Consider the following 19,956-nt stretch of genomic DNA (forward strand, 5'->3'; position numbering starts at 1 on the left):
AGTCCCCAGGACCAGATGGATTTACAGGTGAATTCTACCAAACATTTAAAGAACAACTAACTCCAATGCTATGTAAACTATTTGAAAAAATAGGGATTGAAGGAGTCCTACCAAATTCCTTCTATGACACAGACATGGTACTGATACCTAAACCAGGTAGATCGAAAACTGAGAAAGAAAACTATAGACCAATTTCCTTAATGAATATTGATGCTAAAATCTTAAATAAGATATTAGCAAATAGACTTCAGAAAATCATCCCCAGGATAATACACTATGACCAAGTGGGATTTATACCAGGAATGCAGGGCTGGTTTAATATTAGGAAAACTATTAGTATAATTGACCATATTAATAATCAAATTAATAAAAACCATATGATCATCTCAATAGATGCAGAAAAGGCATTTGATAAAATCCAACATCCATTCCTACTAAAAACGCTTGAGAGTATAGGAATAAATGGACTATTCCTTAAAATAATAAGGAGCATATATTTAAAACCTTCAGTAAACATCATATGTAATGGTGATAAACTAGAACCTTTCCCTGTAAGATCAGGAGTGAAACAAGGTTGCCCACTATCACCATTACTATTCAATATAGTACTAGAAACTCTAGCCTTGGCAATAAGAGCCGAGAAAGAGATCCAAGGAATCAGAGTAGGAAATGAAGAAATCAAATTGTCACTTTTCGCAGATGACATGATGGTATACTTAGAGAACCCCAAAGACTCTGCTAAAAAGCTATTAGAAATAATTCAGAATTTTAGCAAAGTCGCAGGATACAAAATAAATCCACATAAATCCTCAGGATTTTTATACATTACCAACACAATCCAACAGCAAGAGATACAAAGAGAAATTCCATTCAAAATAACAGTCGATAGTATCAAATATTTGGGAATATATCTACCAAAGGAGAGTCAGGAATTATATGAGCAAAATTACAAAACACTTGCCACAAAAATAAAGTCAGATTTAAATAATTGGAAAGACATTCAATGTTCTTGGATAGGCCGAGCGAATATAATAAAGATGACAATACTCCCCAAACTAATCTATTTATTTAGTGCTATACCAATCAGACTCCCAAGAAACTATTTTAATGACCTAGAAAAAATAACAACAAAATTCATATGGAAGAATAAAAGGTCGAGAATTGCAAGGGAACTAATGAAAAAAAAGTCAGAGGAAGGTGGTCTAAGTGTACCTGATTTAAAGCTATATTATAAAGCAACAGTCACCAAAACCATTTGGTATTGGCTAAGAAATAGACTAGTTGATCAGTGGCATAGGTTAGGTTCACAGGGCAAGATAGTGAATAAAAATAGCAATCTAATCTTTGACAAACCCAAAGATCCCAAATTTTGGGATAAGAATTCATTATTTGACAAAAACTGCTGGGAAAACTGGAAATTAGTATGGCAGAAACTAGGCATGGACCCACATTTAACACCACTTACTAAGATTAGATCAAAATGGGTCCAAGATTTAGGCATAAAGAACGAAATCATAAATAAATTGGAGGAACATGGGATGGTTTACCTCTCAGACTTGTGGAGGAGGAAGGAGTTTGTGTCCAAGGGAGAACTAGAGACCATTATTGATCACAAAATAGAAAATTTTGATTACACCAAATTAAAAAGTTTCTGCACAAACAAAACTAATGCAAACAAGATTAGAAGGGAAGTAACAAATTGGGAAAAAATTTTTACAGTTAAAGGTTCTGATAAAGGCCTCATCTCCAAAATATACAGAGAATTGACTTTAATTTATAAGAAATCAAGCCATTCTCCAATTGATAAATGGTCAAAGGATATGAACAGACAATTTTCAGATGATGAAATTAAAACTATTTCCACTCATATGAAAGAGTGTTCCAAATCACTATTGATCAGAGAAATGCAAATTAAGACAACTCTGAGGTATCATTACACACCTGTCAGATTGGCTAAGATGACAGGAACAAATAACGATGAATGTTGGAGGGGCTGTGGGAAAACTGGGACACTGATGCATTGTTGGTGGAGTTGTGAAAGAATCCAACCATTCTGGAGAGCAATCTGGAATTATGCCCAAAAAGTTATCAAAATGTGCATACCCTTTGACCCAGCCATACTACTACTGGGCTTATACCCCAAGGAACTACTAGAGAAGGGAAAGGGTCCTGTATGTGCCAAAATGTTTGTGGCAGCCCTTTTCATAGTGGCTAGAAGCTGGAAGATGAATGGATGTCCATCAATTGGAGAATGGTTGGGTAAACTATGGTATATGAATGTTATGGAATATTATTGTTCTATAAGAAATGACCAACAGGAGAAATACAAAGAGGCTTGGAGAGACTTACATCAACTGATGCTGAGTGAAACAAGCAGAACCAGAAATCATTATACACTTCAACAATGATACTGTCCGAGGATGTATGCTGATGGAAGTGGATTTCTTCAACATAGAGAAGAGCTAATCCAATTCCAATTGATTAATGATGGACAGAACCAGCTACATCCAGAAAAGGAACACTGGGAAATGAATGTAAACTGTTATTTTTACTTTCTGAATCCAATTCTTCCTGTGCAACAAAAAATTCGGCTCTACACACATATATTGTATCTAGAATATACTGTAATATATTTAACATATATAAGACTGCTTGCCATCTGGGGGAGGGGGTTGGGAGAGGAAGGGAAAAAATCTGAATAGAAGTAAGTGCAAGGGATAATGTTGTAAAAAATTACCCATGCATATGTACTGTCAAAAAAATGTTATAATTATAAAATAAAATAAAAAATTAAAAAAAAAAAAAAAAAAAAAGAAGACTTATATGAGCTGATATAAAGTGAAGTGAGCAGAATCAGGAGAACATTGTATACGTTAACAGCAATATGTTAATGATGATCAACTGTGAAAAACTCAACCATTACAATCAAATAATGATCTAAGACAATCTCAAATGACTCATGATAAAAAATGCTATTCACCTACAGAGAAATGATGAAGTCTGAGAGCAGATTAAAGCATATTTTCTTTTACTTTCTTTTTTTTTAACTTGGCTAATGTGAAAACATATTTTGCATGACTTCATATTATTTATAATGTGTATTTCTTGCCTTCTCCATAGGCAAAGTAAGAGATAGGAGAAAGAATTTGGAACTAAAAAATTAACAAGAATAAAAAAATAAATAGGATTTGAATCTTCCTCTTATAAAATCCAGTCTTTAATCTATTACACAATGTAGTTTGACCCAGGTGATTTCTTGACATACCTAACTCAAACATAGATTTCTACAGCACCTGTGGGTACATCCACATCTGTAATTTGTTGGATTTTTCCCACAGGCAAAGCCAACAACAATGTGCGGTGGGATGAGGACTCTGTGGAGTACATGCCTGCTAATCCAGTCAGGATCGCCTTTGTCTTGATAGTACATGGTCGGGCATCTCGGCAGCTCCAGCGCATGTTTAAGGCTATTTACCATAAGGACCATTTTTATTATATTCATGTTGACAAGGTAATATATCACCTGTTACAAATTTTCTGTTTCATCATCTGCCAATCTATCTGTTTCTGACCCTTATACATCATATACCTTTTCCTCCCCATCATGAAGTTTGCCCATAGGAAGCCATTCTCCTCCATCTGTAACATTTGGCTTTTAATATAGATCCTATTTAATATTAGGAGTCGGGAATTTTAAAAATATGTTTTGTTTGTTTTGCTTATATGCTTCTTCGTCTCATGTTTTGTGGAAATTTTAACAATGTCATGTGTAACTGAACTGGCATGATTATAAGAAATCAAGAAATAAAAGGGATAGTTGGAATGTTCAAATTAACCTGCTCTGAGGATACCTGCTTCTTAGCAGGAGGAGAGGACGGTAAGACTCCCTACTCTAAGAGAATTATGTTTATTGACTAAATTTCCAGATTTCATTCTAATGAAAATTCCATCTTGAAACCTAGTTACACTTTAAGCTCATTAAGGATTCTAGCTGGAATTCATTGATTGAAAAAATCACATTTTTTGGAATTCCAGTATGCTAGAAGGAAATGGAAAGAATGGAACTTAAGTCAGTGTGTTTTATATGCTGCTGAATGATTGTTTTTTTCTTCTTGGAAAAGAGGTCCAATTATCTGCATCGACAAGTGCTTCAGTTTGCTGGCCAGTACCAAAATGTGCGTGTGACTTCCTGGAGAATGGCCACCATCTGGGGCGGTGCCAGTCTTTTGTCCACCTACCTCCAGAGCATGAGGGACTTGATGGAGATGACAGACTGGCCATGGGACTTCTTCATTAACCTCAGTGCTGCTGACTACCCCATCAGGTATGTTTATGGATGTGTGTACAGATGGATAGATGAGATAGTGGATTGATGGAAGGATAGACAGGTAGGTAGATGGCTATACCCAAGGTCAGAGGCCAAATTACTATAGTAGTTTCCTCTACTTATCTCCTTTTTTTTCTCTTTTCCCTCTTTATACTGCATTTCTATGTCTCTGTCTCTCTCTCCTCTCTTCCTCTTCTTTCTCTACCTTTTTCTCTCTTGTTTTGTTTTGCTTATTAATGGAAGAAGACATTCTTCCAAAGAGAGATGCTTGGTGTTTTCTTTAGTTTTCATTAGATAATCTCTGTAACCAAAGTACAACCCTTCAGATGAGACTAGAACTAAATTGAATCATTCTAAGGCAATTAACTTCCCATTTTGGAAATGGAAGTTTGATGTAATCATCACAATTATAGATATACAATTCCAATCCCACTATCTCTAGAGTATCTGACTTAGTTATTCTACTTCAAGAAGGATCATAACCAAACCATACTCAGACTTTAAGGAATTTCTTTTAAAAAATCTACAAGTTTCATTGAGTATCCTTTTTCTTTTTCCTCTCAATCTTCCCCAAACCTCATCAACAAGAGTGTTATGATTGACTTCATGTCTTTAGCTCCTGGCATTACCTATATACATTTTCTTTTCCCTGTGAATTAGGAATTTACTGGACCTCAGACTTCCATAGTGATGCCATTGTATTTCAAAAGTTGTTTGTTTCCTTGTTTTTAATTGGGGCTAAAGGCAATCCTCTATATCAAATCCTCTGTATCAAAGTAGCTTATCCTTTTTAAAATACGGAAAAATTCAACAGGAAACATTTTTAAAAGAAGTTTTCCATTAATAGAAGCTCTGCTTTTGATTCTCTTTTCCTGATCTGTCAGAAAAAGTTAAAAGGAGAAATGTTCTCTTCTGGTCTATTCAGAAGAAAGGGGAAATTCGTCCTTATTCATTAAGATAGAGATGGGCATAACCAAATTTGAGAGCATTGTTCTAAGGAAATATAGATAAAAGATTGATGATAAGAACTTTTTAAAGTGTGTATAGTTAAAAAATTAGGCGTTATAGCTGTCATCATGCAGGGGGATGCAGTTAAGAGCCAATCAACATTTATTTATTTGTTTGTTTGTTTATTTATTTATCAGTGTGTCAGGGTTTGTACTGAACAATAGGTACACAGAGAAAGAAAAAAGGATAGTCCCTGCTCCCAAGGAGCTCACAATTTAAGAGGATAACTTGCAAAAAACTGCATGCAATCTATGGACAGTACAAATTGGGGATAATCAACAGAGTTCGGAAGGGACTAGAGCTAAAAGGGATCAGATCCTGTAGAAGTTAGGGTTTTTTGTGGGACTTGAAGAAAGCTTGGAGGCAGAGATGAGAAGGAAGAGAATTCCAGGCATGAGGAATAATCAGACAGAGTTCAAAGAGCTCAGAGATGAAGCATTTTGTTTGTATAACATGCAGGAGATCAGTGAAGAATGTGTGATGTAGTGAGGAATAAGGTATAAGAAAAGAGGTTTTTTTTTTGTTTTGTTTTGTTTTGTTTTTTAATCCCATTCAGCTGGAACTTGGGAAAGGATTGACCTGATCTGTCAGATAGCCACATGTCTTGTGTAATTAGGGTCTCAGACATTAATGGTCGACTATGACGAAGGAAACTGTCTTGTTTTACTTGGCTATCAGTATAGCAGGAAATTGTTTTTAAAAAAAAATCGTTAGCTGTCACTGGTAAGACTGAATTTAGGTTCCTCCTTCTTATCCCTCCTCATTTATATACTATTCCAGAAGCATCCAAAAGAGAGACTCAAATTAGCCTTTAGGTATAGCTGCTATATACTTGGGCTCTATCAATCAATTTAGAAGAATTAAGTACCTACTGTGTATTATGTATTGTGCTAGACTCTGGGGATACAAAGTCAAAAGAAGCTTACATTTTATGCCAGGAAACAAAGTAGCTCAACTTAAGAAAGAAGAGTCTATAAAAGGAACTAATATACATTTATGATTAAAGAGCGTCATAATAGGGAACTTGGGAAGAGCGAAGCTATGCATAGGGAAGTAGAGATGCTGCCCAGTGGTCCCCCTGTTCCTGCAGCCCTGCCAGCTTAACAGTCCTGAGCATTCATGGTTCTAAGTTCAGTAACCCAGCCCATCTTTTCCCTACCCTTAGCAGGGAGAGAACATGCCCTGGTCCTCATCGTTACCCTCAGAGTCCATGAACATGGCACAGAGAAATCCAGGGGAGCCAGTGGCTGGGAGAGGGCAGGTGAGGATTTCAGTTCTGAGAAGTAGGCCAAAGATTTATTGGGAATAAATGCCTATCCTTTGAGTCAGGCCTAATCTACCTTCAACTAATGGAGTCAGGAAGGCTATCCAAGGCCACCCCATGTTGATTTCCTGAGCTGAAGTTGTAAATGTGGCCAATTAGTGGGGAAAGAAGCACGTCGACTTAGCTGTGGAGAGAGGAGCATGTGGGCAGATGCTCTCCCACCGCCTCTCTTGAAATTATTTCTGAGGACTCTGCAGTAGGCCTTTGGTTTGAAGCTTCACACAGTCCTGTTCCTGTGTGATGCCCAATTACAGAATGAGTATGAATTTACCCTGGGTAGAGATGGCACTTTGTAGAAGCTCTTTCATTGTACCTAATAATTCTCCAAGTCTTTCCAAGCTTCTCAGAGCAGACAAGCCCTGAAAACAAGGCCACAATGTTCTAAAAAGTCAGCAAGGAGAGCAGCCCACCCACTGTCTTCCCCTCTCTGTTTCTCAGTCTCTTTCTGTCTCTGTCTCTGTCTCTCTGTGTGTCTCTGTCTCTGTTTACATGTGCGTTTCTGTGTCTCTATGTGTCTGTCTCTGTCCCTCTCTGTGTGTTTATCTCTCTCTGTGTCTGTCTGTCTGTTTCTGACTTTCTCTTTTCTCTCTCTTTCTCCCTCCCTTGTTCCCCCATCTCTGTCTCTTTTTGTATGTCTGTTTCTCTGCCTCTATGTTTGTTTCTTTCTCTCTATTTTTGTCTGTGTGTGTGCCTTTATTTCTCTCTCTCTCTCTCTCCCTTCTTCCCTCCCTCCCTCTCTCTCTCTCTCTCCCTCCCTCCCTCCCTCCCTCTCTCTCTCTCTCCCTCCTTCCCTCCCTCCCTCCCTCTCTCTCTCTCTCTCTGTCTTTCTCTCTCTCTCTCTCTTTTCTCTCTCTCTCTCTCTCTCTCTCTCTCTCTCTCTCTCTCTCTCTCTCTTTTCTCTCTCTCTCTTCTCTCTCTCTTTTCTCTCTCTCTCTCTCTCTCTCTCTCTCTCTCTCTCTCTCTCTCTCTCTCTCTCCCTCCTTCCCTCCCTCCCTCCCTCTATCTCTTTCCCTCCCTCCTTTCCTCTCTCTCTCTCTCTCTCTCTCTCTCTCTCTCTCTCTCTCTCTCACTCTCTCTCTCTCTCTCTCTCTCTCTCTCCCTCCCTCCCTCCCTCCCTCCCTCTCTCTCTCTCTCTCTGTTTCTCTATCTCTTTTTCTCTATATACCTGTGTGTCTCTCAGTGTGTATGTCTTTATCTCTATGTGTATGCTTCTCTGTCTCTTGATGTTTTTATCTCTGTCTGTATGTCTGTCTCTCTCTCTGACTCTTTTCTTTCTTTGAATATCTCTCTTCAAGTCTCTCAACACCCTTCTCTATTTCAGTGTCTCACTGTATCTCTCCCACTGCTCCCCCTGTCTCACTGTTGCATGTGTTGGCTGTCTCTTTCTATCCTACTCTATCTCTGACATTCCTATTCCTCCTTCAATCTCCTGCCCCCACTCCCAGATGGTCCATTACCACTCTTAGGTTTGCCAGCTTCCAGACCAGAGGCAGTTTACCCATCATGTGCCACTGGTTCATTTTGCAATTGTTTTCATTAAGTTTCCCTGCATAGGAACATATGAATTTTGCACATGAATAGTTTTTATCCTGGGTAACTTTATGTTATGCTTTCACTTCCCATCTGCCACCCCATCTGTGCCACCCTAACCACTACTTCTCACATGCCAAAAGGGATGAGCCAAACTCAGGAGAGGATGATGCAATCGACAGAGCCCAGGGTGCCCCACTCCTTAAACTATGACTTTCTGAATGGAATGGAGAGGACTGGGGGCCTGTTGGAGTAAAGATGACCAGGGTCAGCCTAGCAAGGCAATTATGTGCTCTTCCATTCTGCAGCACTGACACCCCCATCCCCTGCCTGTCTTGCTTGGAAATCCTGGAGCAGGAAGGGTTGGAAACTATTTTTAGTGTTTCTCTGTTTAAGACCATATAAATTTTGTTATCATTACATGGTATGGAGTTCAGATTTAGAGAGATAGTCATTCCATCATACTCTGCTGTGGTTTGACTATATACTGTGTTCAGCTCTGTGATACATGTCAGAAAATGTACAAATACTAACTGGGGGAAAGGGAAAGTTAGAGGTAGGAAGTTACTCACTGAAGAGTGACCAAAAGAGTGAGAAACCAAAACTCAACTGAGACATTTGTTCTAGCCAAATAGCATAGCACTTCTCCAGCATTACTGCCTCAGCTCAGGCTGGGGTGCCACATGAATGGTGGCAGCATCTTGCAGGTATGGGAACTCAGTCCCCAAACATAAGGTGGGCTGTCTGACTTTGTCTGTCTAAAATGATAAATTGCCCAAATGGGGAAAGAGTGATAACTGTGGTCCATGGCAGAGATTATTCCACACAGGGGTGACTGGAAGGAACTGAAGAGGTTTAGACTATAGAAAATCATAGATAGCTAGCACCCAGGGTTGAAAGATTCAGGATCCTGACAATTCTTGACAGACCAGAATATTTTGGCTAAAATAAAATTTATTGTGGATAAATATAAGGTTTGTATAATTAGATTGGAAAAGTTGGTTTTATAAGTACAAGATGGGGAAAACATGGTTAGATTGAGTAATCTGTCAGAAAACAATCAAGGAATTTAGGTGGACTGTGAGTTTGCTGTGAATCCATGGTATACAGACAAAGAACTAATACAACTGGATCATGGCCTCCAGGAATGAATTGATTGTCCTCAGTGTTCTGAGTCAGACCACACCTGGGGTATTGTGTTCAACTCTAAGTATTCATTTTAGGACAATCATGGAAAAGCTAGAGATCATACAGAGGAAAGCAGGTATGACAATAAAGGCCTCAAGTTCATTAAATATAAGGATCAATTAAAGGACATAAGGATGTTTAGCCTGAGGAAAGTAGACTGTGTGCAGAGTGAGGAGGGGCTTAATGGGAAGCATAATGCTTCTCTTCAATGTAGGCTTTCACATAGATGAGGTATTTGATTTGCTCTCCCTGCTTTCAAGAACTATAACTAGGAGTATCAGGTAGAAATTACAGTGAAGCAGATTAATAATAAATGAATGAATAAATGAGGGAATGAATGATAGCTGACACTTATATGTATTAAATTTTACTATGTATAATCCTATACCATGCTAGGTGGTATACTATGTGCGAGACTTTACAATTATTATCTTGTTTGATCTTCACACCACCCCTAGGTACTTTTATCTCCATTTTAGAGAGGAGAAACACACAAACTGAGGTAAAGTGACATGCTCGGAGTTCACATAGCCAATAAGTGTCTGAGGTGAGATTTGAGCTCATGTCTTTCTGATGAAGTCTAGGCCCAGGGCTTTCCCACTTGACTGCTCTAAAGAGCAGCTTAGTATAAAGAAACATTTCCCTCAATTACAGTTATTTCAAAATTGAATGGGCTGACTTGGGAAATTGGTGTTTATTTTTGAGGCAGTGTAGGGAATAAGGTCTATAGCATAGGGCTTAGGATATGAGTTCTAGTCCTGCCTCAGGCACTTACTTAGAACAAACCACTTCAGCCTCAGTTTCTTCATTTCTAAAATGGGAATAGTAATAGCACCTACATCCCAGTGGTATTTTTAGAAACAAGTGAGATTATTATTCAAAGTACTTTGTAAACTCTAAAGTACTATATAAATACTATTATCATCATCACCAATACTATTACTAGAGGTATTTAGGCAGGGATTGTGGCCAGTTTTGGATTTTTTGCTTTTGCATAGAGGGATTAGATTCAACATCTTATATCTTCTGCCTTATTTATGTTCTCCAACAATGTCTAATAAGTATGTATATAGGAATCTCATGTATGTATTCTCTACATAGTAGGAACCAAAGTGGTATTATTGGATGTTTAATTCAAGGCAAGCTCCCATAGGTCTGAGATACTGGTCCTGTGATACTTGGTCTAAAAGTTTCTAATGGCTGGATAACTATATTCTTAGAACTAGATTTCTAGTTAACAAGGCTTTGTTTAGGATTTGAGAAGAAGAAAGAAGAAAGGCCCTATATTGAGGTTACCTAAGAGATTTCCATATTTCAAGGTAAATCTTTCATCAATTCTTCCTTGCATCCCTGGTATAGAATCTTCTAAGAGTGATAATAGCGATAATCCTCTCAAGGGATTGTCACGGAGCATAGGTTTTGGACATGGAGGTAAGATAAAAATTTAGAGAGCCAATAAGAAATCCAAACCACTAGAACCAGCTGGAACCCCAGTTCTGGGGATTGAGTCCTTGGCAGAAAATTAATACTTTTTCATCCTCAGATCTTTGATCCTGGAACCTCTATCCTCACCCAAAGTAGGCAGAAACAAGAACTTTCAGCTACCAGGAAAAAAAGATTTTTCTTTGAAACTGACAGCATAGCTCAAATACTGACTCCAGATCCATCCTAGTGAGGACTCTTCCTCTCTGAACCTCCAGACAGTAGCTGTTGGCAAGCCTCATACTTAGCAATCTGTCCCTATTTGTGCAATTTATCATCTTAGACAGTGTCAGGCAGCCAAACTTATGTTTGGGGACTGAGATCCCATACCTACAAGATGCCACTACTGCCCATGTGGCGTGCTGAGCATCTGAGAGCAAAAGGAGGGGTGGCAGAGTTGGGGAAGTGATAAGTAATGTAAGTGATAAGTAATGCTCACTTCAGCAGCACATGAACTAAAATTAGAATGATACAGAGAAGATTAGCATGGCCCATGAGCAAGGATGACAAGCAAATTCATAAAGCACTCCATTCAGAGCAACTGACCTGAGTTCAAATCTGGACTCAGGTATGTACTAGCTGTGGGACTCTGGGTAAATCGCTTAATTTTGTTTGCCTAAGTTTCTTCATATGTCAAAGTAATTGGAGAAGGAAATAGCAAACCCTTCTGATCTCTTTGCCAAGATAACGCCAAAGGAGGGCATGAAGAGCTGGATATGAACAACAAGAAAAAGAAGCAGGAAAAAGGCATGCAAAGTTTGGAAGTGTGAAACAATAAGAGATGCTTAGGACCATCAAGTTGGAGCTTGATTTTTGAGGTCATTGAGTCTTTTAAAAAGGAAGAAAGCAAAGGGAGGACCAAGGTCACACAGGTTGTAAGTGTTAAAGGTGGTATTTAAACTTAAGTTCAGGACCCTATCCACACTACCTCCAAAGTAGCAATGGAAATCCATGATTTTCCTTGATTTCTTTCCTTATATTTTTAGTACAAGGTTATTTAGTGTAAGATTCTTGACACTAAGAAATGTGAAAAACATATATACGTGTTGCATAGGGGATTAAGAGACCCAGACTCTGACAGAGGAGTCTTAATTACAGTCTTAGCTAGAACATTAACATGTGGCTCTGAGCTAGTTGCTCTGTCTCTGAGCCTTATTTAATTCAGTTATAAAAGGACAAAGTTGGATTGAGTGGCCTTTAAGATTCCTTTTACCCTATCTCCCAATTCCAAGCAATTTCCCTGGCTGAACCTCATGCCTGGAATGTTCTCCCTCCTTAGATTCACCTCTTGGCTTCCTTTAAGGCCCAGCTAAAGTTTGTTCTTTCAGGTAAGTAATCTTTCCTGGTCTTCCTTTTAATCTTAGTGCCTTCCTTTGAAAACAACCCCCAACTTATCCTCTTATATATTCTGTTTGTATCGTTATGAACTGTTTTCTACTTCATTAATCTATGAGCTCCTTGAGAGTGGAAACTGATTTGTTGTTATCTATGTTTTATTTTATTTATTTATTTTTGCTTTTCTCTGTCTTCAACAGAGTGCCTTCTGATGTAGAAGTTACTGGTTGACTGACTAACATAGTTTCATTCATCCAATAGGTATTCAGTAAAAGCATGCTGATAAAGGTGGAAAAGTTATAATCAACACTTTCCTGTTCAGCCACTGGAAATAGATTTCTCAGTAGGGAATAAGACTGATCAAATGATTCTTGGCCTTTTCGAGATCTGGATGCTCTCTCAGCATTAGTGATAAACATATCATTGAATCTAGGATCTTGAAAATGGAAGGGATCCCAAAGGTCATTTTGGCCAGATTTCCTGCTTCATGTAGGAATTCCCCCTCTGATACCGCAACAAATAGTTATAGTAGCTTCTGTCAGAATACATCCAGCAAGAGGAACTATCCAAATACCTTGTTGAATAATTAATTGTTAGAAAGTTCCTCTCTACTTGCTCCTAAAGAGCGTTAGTTTCCCTGGTGTAAGAACTCCTTTCACTGATATACCTTAAAATGCCTCTGCTTCTCACTAGTGGCTATGCTTTGTTTTATTGCTATGACCAACAAATTCATCAATTAGTGGTCATCCTTCTGCAGGTGTACCTCTCCAAGTTTAGCTAGGCAAACTTGGGAGCCAGATTTACAGCCTCTTACTAGGACTATATGTAAAGTCTTTATATCTTGGTAAAGCCTGCTAAAGCACAAAATGCACTCCATAATGAAATATTCATCAGAAAATGAATTTATAATAATATTATGTAATCTATGTACATTTACATATTATATACATGTACAGTATGCACAACATATATGACATAACATTCTATGACATCTATATAATACTATATAACATATAAAACATGTATTTGATATAATGATATTATATATAATTTATGTGTATATATAACAACAAATATTATATTAACTCCAAATCCATATATCTTTGAATTTAATCCCTGGTCATAAATATACATTAGGAAATAGGATCAGGTCATAAGATTTAATTATTATAAAGAAATCTCATTTAACAATGTATGGGACTGCCTGCCATCTAGGGCAGGGGGTGGAGGGAAGGAGGGGAAAATTCGGAACAGAAGGGAGTGCAAGGGATAATGTTGTAAAAAATTACCTATGCATATGTACTGTCATAAAAAGAGTTATAATTATAAAATTAATTTTAAAAATATATACTTTGTATAGCAAAAAAAAATCTCAGATGAGGGAATATCTTCTATCACTGCCTATCGGCACATTATCATCTGTAAAACTTATTATTTTTGAGTTACCAATAACAGGACTTCTTAAATTTTTTTCCACTAGTGATGTTTTTGCTAGAGAAATATTATGTGACCCTGGGTATATAAAGTAAAAAAAAAAAAAAATAGGCGTATCAGTCATAATTTCATGACTTTCACATTTAGTTACGAGACCTCAAGTGGGGTTGTGAACCACAGTTTATGAAACTGGGGCCTATCTCACTAAGATATAAAAGGACTGACCTGGAGCCACACAGTCAGCATATGTCACAAGTGAGACTTGAAACTCATTCTTCCTAGTTCTGAATCTAGTTTTCTACCCACAACTGTTTTGCTTTTTAGGGAATAATAACAGAATAATTCTCTGTCCCAAATCTTCTCTCACCTAAATATCTCTAGTTTCCTTAGCTGCTCATCTTGTGATGGGATTCCATTTTTCAGGTAATTCAGGTTATTTACATTCACATAATTTCCATTTTTCCACTTCTTTTTTATAACATGGTTAACAGAAACCAATACTCCAAGCACCTACCCCACCACTATCCTTCAGGTACTCTAAAAGAGTACAATTGAATAACAACAGATTACTTTATGTCTAGGCTAAGATTGCACTTTTGGCCTTATATCCCAGAGGCCTCAGGATTTATCTTCAGTAATTCATGGGAGGTGATTGAACCAAACTCTAATCCAAAGGGTGATTCATAGTTCAGTATATTGTGCAGTCTGACTTCTGTTGATTGGAACATTAAACTTCTATTAGTTTAAGCTCTCATTAGGCTTTTTTGTTTTCTTTTGTTTTAGCAATTTGTTTGACGCTATTGGCTCCTACTGAGCTTGTGGTCAATAAAAATCACCAACTCATTTCCCATGAAATGTTGCCTGGGCAGGCTTCATGCATCCTGTAGTTGTGCAATTGATTTTTAAAATTTAAATGCAGGGCTATAGGTTTATCCCTATTAAAGTTAATCTTGTTTATTTTGGCCCCATCTTCTTTAGCCCATTGAGAGCATTTTGAATCATACTTCCATCAAATATTGTATTCAGTAACCTTTCTAATATTGTGTCATCAAGAAATTTAATAAGCATGTTCCTTATGTCTTCAGTCAAGGCAATGATAAAAATATTGGATGGTTCAAGGTCAAAAACATAGTCCAATGGCATGCCGCACTAGAGAACCCACTCTAGATGATCCTGATTTTCAAAGGATCATAGGTTCAGAGAAGATCTTCTGTTTAACTCCCTTATTTTACAAATTGAGGAAACTGAACCTAACAGAGGTTGTGACTTGCCCAAGTTCCCATAGATAGTATTTGAATTTGAGCAATAGAACCCAAAGAACTCTCAGTAACAACATGCCTAATCCTTTTTTTTTTTTTTTTTTTTTTTTTTTTTTTTTTTCCTGAGGCTGGGGTTAAGTGACTTGCCCAGGGTCACACAGCTAGGAAGTGTTAAGTGTCTGAGACCAGATTTGAACTCGGGTCCTACTGAATTCAGGGCTGGTGCTCTATCCACTGCGCCACCTAGCTGCCCCCTATGCCTAATCCTTAACTTGAAAACCTGAGGGCATGGAATGAGTTTGTTTTTATTTGTATTTTTATCCCCAGTACTTAACACATTGCTTGGCACATAGTAGATGTTTAATAAATGTTTGTTTTATTGATTGATTAAATTACTTTATAGTATCAATGGAAGAACTTACAGATTCCTAGAATGTTATCAGAATTATCTAATGGGGGACAAAGAATTGGAAGATTCATTATTTTATCTTGTCTATCATTTTCTTTCTGATCTAAGTACTAATTGGATATTTTCAGGCAAAGGTATCAAACATTCAGCTTATAATACTTCCAAATGCAACCTGAGCTAGATTAAAATGTGATGGGAAAATATTTAACAACATAAAATACCACAAAATATAAAGAATATTACATTTATAAAACTGTTAATATGCAGCCCACAGAGATTTTTAGCTACAGATTAATGGTTTGGGGTTCTATTTGGATTTAATACCATTTGGGGGAGGGGGAAGGCAAGCAGGATTAAATGACTTGTCCCGGGTCATACAGCTAGTAAGTGTCAAGTGTCTGATGTCAAATTTGAAGTCAGGTCTTCCTGATTCCAGGGATGGTGCTCTACCCACTGTGCTACCTAGCTGTAGCCCTCCCTTCCCTACGCTCCTATCTTTTTAACTCAAATACCCCCAAAAAACCATTGCTATAAACATAAAAGATTCAAAATATAAAGCTATTAATTTGCATTTCAGGAAATATTGATTAATAGAGTGGATGTATACTGTGGTTTCTCTATTTTTTCCTTTGATTAACTCTATCCTAGATTTAATTTTGTCTGAGATCATGTTTACTCCCCATGATTTTCTTGCATAATAAATTTTATTCCTGATCTTTATTTTATGTTTGTGGCTATCTCTTATTTTTATAAGATATTATTGAGTACACATTTTTAATGTATTATCTTTATGGGTGAATTCTTCTAATTCATATTCAAAGCTATAATTATCTGTTTATTTCCTTCCTTTTTTCCTCACCTTCTCATTCTGTTTCTATCCCTCTTCACACCTTTACTTTTCTTCCACCCCTCACCCTATTGTTATCCCTTTTGACTTCTCTATTTTATCTCCATGCCCTCCTAATACTTAATGAAATCCCCCCAAAATCCCTCACTTAATCCTCTCCTCCTACCCTATCCCTTGCCCTCTTGTTTCTGATTTATCTGAATTTAGAAGACTTTTTATAACCTTACAAATATATATGTTGTTTCCTCTTTATTCCTTTACTGTTAATCTATACATCCTATACCTCCCTATCCTGTTCCCTTATCCTCTTATTTCTTTATAATTGTAGAAAACTTTTATTTTCTTCTAAATGTCTATGTTCTTTCTTTAATCCAGATCCTATATGAGCAAGATTCCCTCTAAAAATCCCTCTTTTATCTTTTCCCTCCTTTACCTTCATTTATTTCTGAATTTAGAAGACATACATGCATATATGTGTGTGTGTATGTATTATTATTGTTCCCTCTTAACCCATTACCATTAAAAGTAGGATTCCATAACTACCAGTCCTCCTCCTCCATCTAATACTATTGTATCATTTCTTTCTCTCACAATCATTAAGAATTGCTCTTTATCTTTTCCTAAACATTTTTGCCTTTTAAAATCATATCTTTCTTTTGAACTTTCTAATAATTAATTATAATTATAATTAATAATAATTAATATTCTTAGACATATATATCCATGTATAAAAAGTAAACAATCTGTCCTTATTGAGTCCCTTGTACTTTATGTTTCTATTAAATTTTGTATATCAAATTTTCTATTAAGTTCAGGGTTTTTGTTTGTTTTGGGCAACAAAATCCTGAAAGTCATATGGTTCATTGAATGTCTTTTTTTAAAAATTCAGAATTATTCTTAATTTTGCTGGGTATGAAACTTTCAGCTGAAACCCCAGGTCTTTTGCTTTTCAATATTTATATTTCCAAGATCTTCAGTTTTTTAATGTAGCTGATGTTTAAACCTTATGTAATTCTAATGTATAGGTTTTTATTTTTGGATCTCTTTCCAGTAGTGATTGGTGGATTTTTTTTTCCATTTCTACTCTCCCAACCTTGTTCTAATATTTTAGGACAATTTTCTTTAATTATTTCTTGTATTATTGTCTCAAGATTATTTTTTTAATTGTAGCTTTTAGATAATCTGATTATATGTTTTTCTTCTTGATCTGTTTTCCGATAAGTTGCTTTCCTTATGAGATGCTTCACATTCTCTTCCATTTTTTCTACTATTTCGTTTGATTATTTCTTACTTTCATATAACTTCACTGTCTTCCCCTTGCCCAATTCTAATTTCCAAGGAATCATTTTGTTAAGATTACACATCTTCTTTTCTAGATGGTTGACTTTCTTTTCAGAATCTTTTTGCTTTTCTTGTTCTTTTTTAAAAAAAAGAATTATAATTTCCTTAGTCTTTCTCATTTGATTTTTAAAAAATCTTTTTTGAGTTCTTCTATGAATTCTTTTGGAGCAGGTGGCCCTTTTACTCTTTGAGGTAGGAGAGGCTCTTCTGAAGACAAACCCTTGTCTGCTCTATTCCCATAGTAGCTATCTATGTTTGGATCCTTTCCCCCTTGCCTGTTAATTTTTGTTTTTGTTTTATTTTATTTATAGCAGCTTTTTATTATAATCACCTCTAGTTGTGGGGTGTGAGGGATGGTACCTCTGATGTCAGGTTCTTCTTACTGTCATTTTTTGGGTTTTTCCTATGCCTAACCTCTGCACTCCTTTCCCCATAGCTATCCCATCCCCACTCACCCTGGCACACTATGCAGGAATTGGTTTTGTTCCCTGAGAACCCTCCAAAAAGAGATTACTGGCTGTAATCTTTAGTTCTTTCCTTCGGCCTGGTACCCAAAACCAAGAACTCAGCACTCCACTCCTATAAGTGTCCACAACCATCAGTGTCCCTGCCCTACGCTTCCACACTCACCAGAATGTGCTGGTTCCTTCTCACTGTAGTATTAACCTAAATTTGGAGCATTTCACATTCAGAACTAGATTACTACTCAGAATCTTGATTTAAATGATATAAGAAAAAAAGGAAACATAGCATAAAAGTAACATGCAATTAATAAACAAAGTGATCATTTAGACAATGTAAGAAACAGGCAAACATACAATAGGTAACATACATCATCACCACTATTAGGAAGCACCAACATTTGAATTTCTTGACTGGGAGAATTTGGGTCACAGCTATTAGGTCTCAAATGGGAAGCTGTTAGGAAAGTAGTACCAAACTTCCTAATTGAATTCTCAAAGTTCCTTTCCACTAAGGGGTCTTTATAGGCTGAGAACAAAGAAGGCACTATATTAAATATTATCATTTGATACATGATCCTTGAGATAGAGTAGTCTCCCTTAGATGCAGGATGCTCCATCACAAGAGGCCCACCAAAGAGAATATTTACTCATTCCTTTAGTACAATTATATTTATTCCAAGAAACTGGCCAGGTTTTCTGGCCTGCAACAGGAGGACAGCAGATCCTCCTTATCTTCCTGAAATTCTATGACATAACTGGGAGCAATTTTCAAAGTTCTCAGCAAACAAATTTACATAAAGGCATGCCTGAGGCTCACTGAAATTCCTTATTAGGATTTCTTATCCTCATCCAGAGCCTTGTGGGCTATCCCTATCTTCAGAGGTTACCTCAATCTTCCCAGCTCAGATGTGGGACTCCCCACACTCTCCAGGAGGTGAAAATTCATGTAGCTGGGACTGAGGTTGCCTCCCAACTAATCTAACCTCAGGGCTTGTGAAGGGTGGTGAAGTCTAGAAAATTAGAATCACAACTGGAAGAAGAAGGAAACAAGACTGACCTAGGCCTGTTCCCAAAAATTGAGGATCTAAAAGAAATTCACCAATAGGAGAAAGAGGAGACAGCATGGCAAAAGGTTATTCCAAGATGAGAAGGTCCCAGGCACTACATTAAGCTTCATATAATAAGGTAATGAAGCCACAATGGCAAAGTCTATAGTGTCAGGCTCTTTAAAGTCAGTTACTCTTCATTTTCCTCCTGGTATAACCTGGGCCACAGGTAGAAACTGCCATTCAGAGCACCAATATCTGGTGCCAGAACTCTAAAAAGTAATACATGCATATACAGATACAGATGTATATATATATATATATATATATATATATATATATATATATATATATATATATATATATATATATATATATATATATATATATATGTATATATATATATATATGTATATATGTATATACATATATATATATATATGTTTATATATATATATATGTTTATATATATATATATGTTTTTATATATATATATATGTTTTTATATATATATATATGTTTTTATATATATATGTTATATATATATATATATGTTTTTATATATATATATATATATATATATATATATATATATATATATATATATATCTCCTTAGAAGGGTATAGACCCAGGCTAGCTAAAATTCTACATATCTTAGTGGCCTTTAGGTATTATTGGACATTCCGATCTCATCTACTTCATTTGAAGGTCTTTTAAAAGCATCATTCACTGGGTTTTGAGAACAAAAAATAATGCTATAGGGTCTTTAGAAACCTATTTAGAAATTTAGATTTAGATTTAGAAATCCCAATGTCATGTTAGAGTAAAACGCCCATGAAAGCAGAGACAACTTAGAAGTAGGGAAGAGGAATAGTGCCAAAGTAGTTTTCTCTCTCTCTTTTTTTTTCTTTTGGTGCTATATTTCTCTGGCTCTTTTTGAATCAAGACCCTCTTTTTTCTG

At 36.5% G+C, this 19,956-nt stretch overlaps 1 protein-coding gene and 1 non-coding gene across 2 annotated transcripts in view; both read left to right on the forward strand.

Moving 5' to 3' along the window:
• The window catches only part of XYLT1 (xylosyltransferase 1), a 406,252-nt gene that overhangs the window by 273,364 nt on the left and 112,932 nt on the right, over positions 1-19,956 (forward strand). Inside the window, exons 4-5 of the mRNA XM_074280891.1 lie at positions 3,339-3,511; positions 4,122-4,324. Of these exons, the coding sequence (XP_074136992.1) occupies positions 3,339-3,511; positions 4,122-4,324 (376 nt within the window). The remainder of the gene's footprint in view (positions 1-3,338; positions 3,512-4,121; positions 4,325-19,956) is intronic.
• On the forward strand, positions 11,291-11,397 carry LOC141552296 (U6 spliceosomal RNA). The gene has a single exon (XR_012485102.1). It is a non-coding gene; the product is annotated as a U6 spliceosomal RNA (small nuclear RNA).

This window comes from Sminthopsis crassicaudata, chromosome 1, assembly GCF_048593235.1.
Source record: "Sminthopsis crassicaudata isolate SCR6 chromosome 1, ASM4859323v1, whole genome shotgun sequence".
Lineage (NCBI taxonomy): Eukaryota > Metazoa > Chordata > Mammalia > Dasyuromorphia > Dasyuridae > Sminthopsis > Sminthopsis crassicaudata.